This window comes from Oreochromis niloticus, linkage group LG13 (genome assembly GCF_001858045.2).
Source record: "Oreochromis niloticus isolate F11D_XX linkage group LG13, O_niloticus_UMD_NMBU, whole genome shotgun sequence".
Lineage (NCBI taxonomy): Eukaryota > Metazoa > Chordata > Actinopteri > Cichliformes > Cichlidae > Oreochromis > Oreochromis niloticus.
This window is the reverse complement of record NC_031978.2, coordinates 16,794,888-16,803,552: the sequence shown is the minus strand read 5'-3', so window position 1 is coordinate 16,803,552 and position 8,665 is coordinate 16,794,888. Positions and strand designations below refer to the sequence as shown.

The 8,665-nt window shown below is 42.1% G+C and overlaps 1 protein-coding gene and 1 long non-coding RNA gene across 2 annotated transcripts; one reads left to right on the top strand and one right to left on the bottom strand.

Moving 5' to 3' along the window:
• The first annotated feature begins 1,140 nt into the window (after nt 1–1,140).
• Nucleotides 1,141–5,612, top strand: LOC109204799 (uncharacterized). Its single transcript, XR_002064308.2, has 3 exons — nt 1,141–2,380; nt 2,508–2,571; nt 4,723–5,612. It is a non-coding gene; the product is annotated as an uncharacterized LOC109204799 (long non-coding RNA).
• wnt8b (wingless-type MMTV integration site family, member 8b) lies at nt 2,644–8,463 on the bottom strand. The gene is made up of 6 exons (XM_003451944.5): nt 8,255–8,463; nt 7,593–7,626; nt 6,588–6,726; nt 5,942–6,067; nt 5,705–5,847; nt 2,644–4,529 (listed from the first exon to the last, which is right to left on the bottom strand). The coding sequence occupies exons 1-6, from the start codon at nt 8,323–8,325 to the stop codon at nt 3,960–3,962; spliced, it is 1,083 nt and encodes a 360-aa protein (XP_003451992.1). The 5' UTR covers nt 8,326–8,463; the 3' UTR covers nt 2,644–3,959.
• Nucleotides 8,464–8,665: the final 202 nt, after the last annotated feature.

The following is an 8,665-nucleotide window of genomic DNA, read 5'->3' as shown; positions in this document are numbered from 1 at the left end:
AATGTGTTAAAAAGCTCCACATGAGGATTAAAACTGTAAACCAAAAAGCATGTACTGCACCAAAATACTCTTTTAAATGCATTTGTTGAGTAGTTCCATGTTAAAGTACTTTTACTCCATAAGATGTCAGGGGGAAATATTGCATTTCCCCTTCAGTGCTTTAATTTCTCAGCCATAGTGGTGGGGATACTCTTCAGATTATAATGATAATAATTTTTCTGTAATATTCTGAATTCAAGACTCATACTTCGATTACTAATTTAAAGTCCATTACGAGTCCCCATAACACCACACAGTAACCCAGATGAGCCACCTCTGACTTTCCTACTTGAATAAGTCAAACTTTCTGTTTCAGATAAAGGAAGTCAGAGTATTTTGATAGTGTGGCTCTTATTTAATGAAAAAGACCAACTGCTTATAACAGTACTGGTCTTAACAAAGCACTGCACAGTAACACATTTCATGAAGGTTAATCAGTGATGATCTGAAACATGGGACAGCATAGTCTTTTTTAAATCTAATATTTAGGTACTCACACACCCTGCCATGCTCAGCAGGCTGATTAGCTCATGCTGCCTTGTTCTGTCATGTAAATAACAACTGCTTTTAATGCTACACAAAATTTTAGTTCAATAATGCAAATGCACTTCCTTTATATGTTTTCTCCTGATTCAGTATTTATGGGCATGTTTCCACAGCAGGGACTGGTGGTTCCCATGCTTAGTGTTGTTTCTTGTGCAGATCAGTGAGCTGAGCGGATCCCTCTGATGCTTTATTTTTCCCGTAGTTACTCACAGCCAGGAGATAAAAGAGCCTGGTGAGTCACAAGAAACTTGATTCTCCATCCTGCTGACCAATACAAGCAAATCTACCACTGCTGTCTTTTCCCCAAACACCTGACAAAGCAATCACACTGTGTTACAGTGGATCTCTACTGACAAATAGAAGCAGTTCATATCTATAGCATTTCCAGAAGTTGCAACAGATTTTGGCATGCACTTTATGCAGCTACACTTTTCATTGAGTTTTGTAAAGCAGAGTAGAGCGTATGGTGGATGCAAAACTCATCTGTACTCATCTGTGTTGGCTTTCATGCTGACCCTCTCCCCTCTAGGTGTTGCAGGTCTAAAGCGCCTAAGCCATAAATCCTATTAGCCGAGGATTCTCTGAGGCATTATAAGTCATTTTCCCAACTTTAATTGTTTGCAAACAAAAATACTCCACATCAAAAGCTCAAAGTCTTAAAGTTAGGTTTTAATACCGAGGCTACTGTACAGATTAAAAGAAAAAAAATCTTTTATACTTTATACCTCTTGCTGTTTTGGTTCAGAAGTTCAGATTAATTATTTAAACTGTGAAAGTAAGCAGCTGCTTTAAAACACATCCCACAGTTCCCGTGTGGTGGTGGTGGTGGTGTAACCTGCTTCCCTGTCACCTCGGGCTCATGTGTTACCGCAGATTGAAAATGGCAGGGCCGGCCCAAGAGACGGAAGTTAAGACCGCTCGGTCAGAGGTCGTGTCACCTCTGCATGGTGGGAAACCGTGTGCCCGGCTCAGAAATGAACACTTTGCGCTGTTTCACACATCCGTGATAATATTTGTTTAATTCAGGTCAGCTCTCTTCAGTTCATCAGTGTGTGGGGTAGTGTACTTGAAGAAAATGGTTTGATTGAGACAAAAGAAGATTTTTTTTTATGCTGGTGTTTGCATCAAATTTTATGTCTATCTGTCAGCTTTTTTCTTTATTGTAGTCCAAATATATTGAAGGTATTTAATAGTAATAAAAAAAAATATAGTAAAGCAAAGATCTGGAGTTCGAGTGAGCATTAATGTTCTCACTCTAACTCCAAATATCAGGCCCTTGTACAGCAAAATTTTGTATTTTGGCCTGGACAACCCAAAATATGATGTCCACATATGTGGACGCCGGGTCCTAGGAGGTTAAAATGTGTTTTTCATGTTCAGCTTTCCCACACGTTAACCGATTGTTGTGTCAGCAGGCTTTCCTCACTCTCTGGGGTGCATTTTCACACGCGGGTGTAAGTGGGCAGCAAACGACTGCTGATGGCAAATTACTGGATGGCAGCATGGAGAGGAAAGCACAAATGAGAATCACTGCATTGTGCACGCCGAGTCTAAAGTGGCTTTGTTAGCTTTAATCCAAAACGCTTGTCCTAATTATATTTCTGCATTACCTTTGAATGCAGTGAATGAACATTTTGTGCCTCTGTTGTACTCCCTAACACAACAAATTTGCAGGACCGCAGAGCCGCGGGGCTTTTGTTGGTGCGAGGGTTTTGCTGCATGCCAGTCGGAGCCATCTGACCAGCCCACGGGGGTCATCAGAGGAGAGAGGAGTTTTGATTATAATCATTATTTGGTAAATAAGATGTCAACAAGGTGTTTCCTTGACACTTCATTGAGTAAAAGGAGGAAGGTGCAGAAATGAATGCCCCCGTCTCAATAGGGACTCTAATCTCCCCTTTCATGTCTCTTCTTGTCTGAAGGGTTTCAGCTTCGGCTGCCATGTGCTAGTTTGCCTGAGCCTGGCACTTCTTACTCGCAGGTGGGGTGAGTATCCTGGCAAGCATGTGTTTATAAAACCCACTTGTTTGGGCACAATACTTGAACTAACTTCTTTTGAGCGAACAGTGTGAATCTGTGCAAAGCCTTTTCCCAAAGTCCTTTAGAAGGCGACAGCCCATTGAGAGTGGAGAAGAAGGGATTACCTTCCTCGACAGTGGTGCATTTCCGAGAGAGCTGATTAGCTCTGCATTCATTGTTAAATCGAGCAAAGGCAGGCCCTAGAGGAGTGAAAGGATCCAAATAGGTGGGCCCAGAAATAAAACAGCCACAGGAAGCCTTGCACAGCTAGCCCAAAGTTTTCCCAACATTTCTTTCCCCCACTCCTAAGGAGGTGCGGCGTGAAAAAGGAGATTAGCATACAAAATTAGAGGCGGGATGATTTTTAAGGGCAACTTGCCTCATGCCCTCCACCCCCATGGTCCTACTCTGTCTGGACAAAGTTAATTAAACTAGTATTAAACAGTGAAGAAACTTCCAAGCGCTCAGGAGTTAGGGGGCTCTTTGAGGATTACCATGATGAGGGAGAGAATGGGAGGTATTTGTTGAGGCGAAATTGAGAAAGGCGTGATGGAAGGAAGAGTATGCTGGAAAATTTTCTATTCTCGTTGGTATCCGAACCCCAGTGGGAGGAATGCGAAGCGTAATGCTGTGTTTACTCCAAACGGCAGGGTATTACTGTCACAAAGAGTGTGTTAAAGAAGGATGAGTACTTTCTCCAGGCTGAATGATAGACAGGGTTGACGGATTTATTATTCTTTTATGGTATTTTAATAGTAAACAAACCACAAAGGAAACTAACAATACAGCAAAACTAGGTAATGCTTTGCAATAAATTAACAATGTACAGTACAAAGTGCTTCATTTTATGTACAATTAAATACATGAAGAGGGGGAGCAAAGGTCACAATGAGCCAAATGACAGGAGAGAAAATTCAAAACTTGACACTGATGGGTGTTTTATATACAAAGATTACTGACAGGTTCATATATATATAAATATATATATAAAAGTTATTTATGCCACAATAGCCACATCTACCATTCAACTTTTAATATTCTGTATCTGCATGAAAATAAATACATGAAGTTGTGGAGAATTTTGAAAGCAGATAAAAACTCTTCGAATGCCCAGTGACTTTTCAAGATGTTGTAAAAAATATAAAAAAATATATCTTAAATACATTTATTCCTAACCATCTATAAATTTGTTAAAACCCTTCTCATCTCCTCTATCTTGTGGCTTTATACACATCCCGTTCTGTTTACTTTTAAAACACTGTGGACACTGACGACGGTCTGAGATCATCATTTTATCCAAAACAAACTATCTGACAAAGAATCTGCCGGGGAGCTGCAAGAAATCATTAAGATGCTCAGTGTTTCTTCCTCAGTCTGAGGTTCTTCCTGCGGCTACCGGCGCTCTCGCTTCTTCCCCTCTGACCTCCTTTTTTCACACAAAAGTACTTGGTCACTGTTTTTCTGCACTGCTCGCACTTTACCGCACAGCACCAGTGAAATTTACAATTACAACTCGACACCATCTCAGCCTTACGCTCCTCCACAGCCAGGCCGCACTCCCCACATAGTCTCTTGCAGCTTCGCTTCTCCCATTTGCTCAAGTTCTTGCCTTTCTTTAGGCACTCGCGGCCCTCAGTTCCAGGCAAACCCAGAGTGCGATTTTCCAGGCAGTAATCGGGAGAGTCCTCGAGGTGGACCAGCTCCTTACGGGAGATGGAACTAAAGGTCTCGGCGATGGCCCCCTTGCTGGCCGCGCTGTTCCCCGCTCCTCTCAGAAGGTCTACTTTCAGCGCCCTGTGGTACTTCTCCTTCAAGTAGTTCCCCACCTCTCTGAACTCTGGCAGCTGCAGCCAGCAGGTCTGAGTTGTGCAGCTTCCTGACACGCCATGGCACTTGCATGTCCTCTGCATGGTTCCCTTCACAGCCTGGGCACACAGACACAGTTCACGTTATCAAAATAAATAGGAATCGTTCACTGCATTAAAGAAAACTGTGTTTTGCTCTGAGTTTTGTGGAAAAACTGTCAAAACATAAAAAATGTAATTGTGTGTTGGTGCACGCATTTCCTGCAAATTCTTGATTGACGTGTGCTCAAATTAACTGATTGTATTCTCAAAGTTTTTCAGATAAAGGCATGAATGCGCTGAAAAGGAAGAAATGATAGCTTCGAGGTCCATCGCAGAGTTCCTTGTCATCCATTGTGTTTCCTGACTTTAACCAACACAAAACAGCTGCCGATTGAAAAGCGGTGTTTTCTTTCCGTGAAGAGGGGATGAACTTTCTGTTGAAGTGAGGCTGAATCAAAGTTTCACATCGGGTCGCATTGTTCCTCATAGAATAAATAGAAGTATTTATTTAGCATGTTCATTATCAACATGTTTTCTAGTGTGAGAAGACCCAATGGAGAGTCCCATTGAGTGGAGAAATGAAAAAGGAGGTTTTTTTCTCTCTCTTTCTATCCCCATTTTTTTCTGTTACAATGATGCTCCAGGTGCCATGGGGATCCCAGGGCCCAACAGGGGGGAGCAAAGGCACCATAAACAAAGACCACTTCAGCTGCACGCCTGTGGTCCCCTCAGACTCCCTCGGGGCCAAACAAAGACCAACATAAATGTGGGATCCTTATTGCAAGAATAAAACTAAACACTTATTTTAAAAAAGCAGAATAATACAGAATGCCGTGCAATGTCTGGCTCCCCAGGATCTCTAATTAAGCGTGCACCAGTGATCCTGAGATTCTTGAGTTGAGGTTTTGTCATAAGGAGCATTCAGCACTGGTAAATAGGCCCTTCTGGTACACCGAACACGCTGTTATTATTGGAGACGAGTGGCACCTCACTTATAGCGACGTGAAAGGGATGCTTGGGTGGCACACTCAGCGTAATTCTGCGCAGGGAAAAATGATTCAAAAGGTGCTTTACAATCTGCAATCAGTCGGAGGGCCGTGTAAGATTCCTACATTTTAAGCCAGGATGCCACCCAGTTTAAATAAGGGGTGGTTAATTAAAGCCCTAATATTGCATGATTGTACTGCATCTCATGCAAGATGCTTGTTTTTCATTTCCAAGTTGATCGGGTAAATTAAGAGGGCATACTGTACCTTGCGCCCAGCCTCATTGTTATGGAGATTCATGGCTGCCCGTGCATCCTGCCCAGTCTCCAAGGCATCAACAAACTGTTTGGAGATGGCCTCACCAAAGCCAACATTGTCACTGCAGCCACCCCAGAGCCACCCGTGACCACCTATAAAACAAAAAGAATGAAATTACTCGAATCGCTTTAGGAAGCAAAAACTGTCCTTTCGCATGTCATGTACGCGTTCGTGTTTCTCTCTTACCTCGTTGTCCATTTCTGCTGTCATCACAGCCGCAGTTATCAAAGTCTCCAAGGCTGCAGTTCCGGGTTAGGGTGTACATAACGCCAGCCGAGCTGATGGCGTGGACAAACGCTGTCTCTCGATTTGCTGTCATCATCAGAGAAACTTGTTAGCTATCTTGTCTAATAAATTCACACAATTATACTCCAGTTGCTTCCTTCCACTAAGTTAAATTGACTACAGAGAGAGTTTAACTTTATGTATTTTGTGTTGTTGTTGTTGTTGTTTTTAATGAAAATTATTTTGAAAAAAATCCCGCCTTCATGCCAGGAGAGTAAAACCCTCACTGACAGTTATTATAAATATTCTCTAAATTAAACTAATTTTATTTCATATTACCTAACAAATCTGTCTCTTTGTGTTTGTGGATCTCTGTATGTAGAGGCTCTGATTCGGGGTCTTACTTGCCTCTGTAACAATCCCAAATCTTTGGACTAAGCAAATATTTGTATGACACAAAGAAGACAAAAAGCACATAGATTTATAACACTTTTTAACTATCTTTGAAAATCTGCCATCTTTGCCATGAGCTGGAATCTGGCCTCGTAGGCGTGTGGGAATATTTGGGATGGCGTTGAGTTGTTCTGTGGGGGGGGTCAGGACTTACCACTGCGCAGGCTGCTGTGTGTGGATAGCTGCAGTGCTCGCTCGGGGCAGTTCCAGCGGTCCCATGCAAACTGGTATTTGCACTCCTCTATGCCACTCTGAGCTCCTGCTGCCACGCTGCTTGAGTAGATCAGGTATGCCTGCATTATAATACAATGCACATTTTACAGCAACAGCAGTGTGATTTCACAACATGGCATCTGCTGTGATTTCAGTACCAGGATGCATCCTACCTAACAAGCATTATATTATATTTTTAGGAAACATGGTTGAACGAGCTTGATCAAGTACAGGGAAAGTCAATTGCTGCTATCTGCGGGACTAAAAGATTATGAGGGACTGGATCAAGGATGTGTGACTTTCATATTTGTTAGTGTTAAATCCACCGCTTTCATGTCACTTCTTATCAGTGCAAAATTTAATGTTACTATGTGGAGTTTAAAATGTGGAAGAAGCAGGTATAAAGTGGTTACTCTTTAACAGACAGATTAAATAGATGATATCTGTCAGTTATGTGACAAAAACACTGTGAAGCGGCTCAGTTTGCATGTGAAGCTCTCATCAGCTGCAGTAAAGTCTCAAAGCGCCGTCTGTGCGGGTTTCGCCTGCCGCTCTGCTGCTTGTTCGGACTGTGTGAATGATAATATAACTAATATGTCTCAAGTGGCCTTCAGGGAGATGGAGTACCACCTCTTTCACAGGGGTCTGGATCACTAATGATGACCACCCACTACAGCAGTGCCTGCTCTTGCCTCTTAACACATTCAACCCTCGGCTACACAGAGCCTTTGAATAAGGTCAAGTGTACGGTTGGGGGGGTAAAGAAAAAAAATCACAAAAGTCCAAGAATATCACAGATGTAGCGCCATTGTTCAACGCAGACAGGTACCAGAATTTGTCCCTAAACTTGAGTTAAGATCTCATAAGGAGTGTGATTTTTTTTTCTCTTCCCTTTCTCTTTTGTGAAAAACAGAGAGGAGAGAAGATCAAAAGAAAGTTGGCTTACCTTGGGTCCAGTCATCAAGAAATTATTCACTGACCTGGAAAAGGAGACAGCTTATTCACCCGGGGAAGCTCAGTGTCCTCCACAAATTCCTCTGCTAATTCATCTCTCATTAGTGCACTTTGTAACATGTTAAACTATGACACCGGTGGGTATTCAAACTTTAGTGAACCACACTACTGAAAGATTTTTTTAAATGTGGGAACTGATGTGGAAATGTTTATTTTATTGACTTAATCAAGAAAGAAAATCTCGTTGGTTGGTGGATTTTAGTTTGTTAGAAATCTCTTTATAAATGCCCAGGAGGTTCCCAGTTAATTACTAAAAACAAATGTTAACAGGATTAAAATTACAATGGATTTTGGTCCAGATTATTAGTACCAATCTCAGGGAATTTTCAAAACCTGGCAACCCGCAAATCGACCTCATAAACGGCTTATATTTAGCCAACACTAAGTGCTTATTAACCACCTTAAAACCCAGTAAGCCCTTTATAAAAGGTTCATTATTAAATAATTCTATTAAATAAATTGGGCTTTTATTTTTCGAATAAATAAATGAATAAAAGTTCCCCGCGTGTGTTCAGTTAATCCTTTTCAGTAGGCTATTTGGAGCGGACATCATAGCCAAGAAAATGGCTAATATTTCATAATAAACCAACTTACCAGCAGCAGGTGGACCTCATGTGAGTCAGGAGAATGAAAATGTAATAAAAAACCTCCCAGTGCATGAACATCCTGACAGGTGAGGGGAGGGAAGAGACGGCAACTCGTCCAAAGCTGCAGACGGCGTGAAGATGGAGAGGACACTGAGCTACCAGCACATGAAACTTCACCAGGGCTTCCAGGATTCAAGGCGGGGGCTCTGAAATGGAGCTGCTCTCGTCCCAACAAGAGATTATCTGCTTAATTAAAGATTTTCCCCCTTCTTACTCTCTTGGCCAATCAGAAGTATTGCACCAAGGAGAGACTGAAATGATCAAAAGGGCACCCTGGGCCTTCAGGGCCGGGCAACGGTAGGTTCCCTGCCTTCCTTTAAGAGCAAAGGCAGATCTGTTTAATCCTTTAGGAAAAGTG

Coding starts and splice junctions, on each gene's coding strand:
- wnt8b (XM_003451944.5), bottom strand. CDS start 8,325: ATGTTCATGCACTGGGAGGTTTTTTATTACATTTTCATTCTCCTGACT. Junction 6,727..7,592: donor TCTTGATGACTGGACCCAAG/GTAAGCCAACTT, acceptor ATTATAATGCAG/GCATACCTGATCTACTCAAG. Junction 4,530..5,704: donor ACAATGAGGCTGGGCGCAAG/GTACAGTATGCC, acceptor CTGTGTGCCCAG/GCTGTGAAGGGAACCATGCA.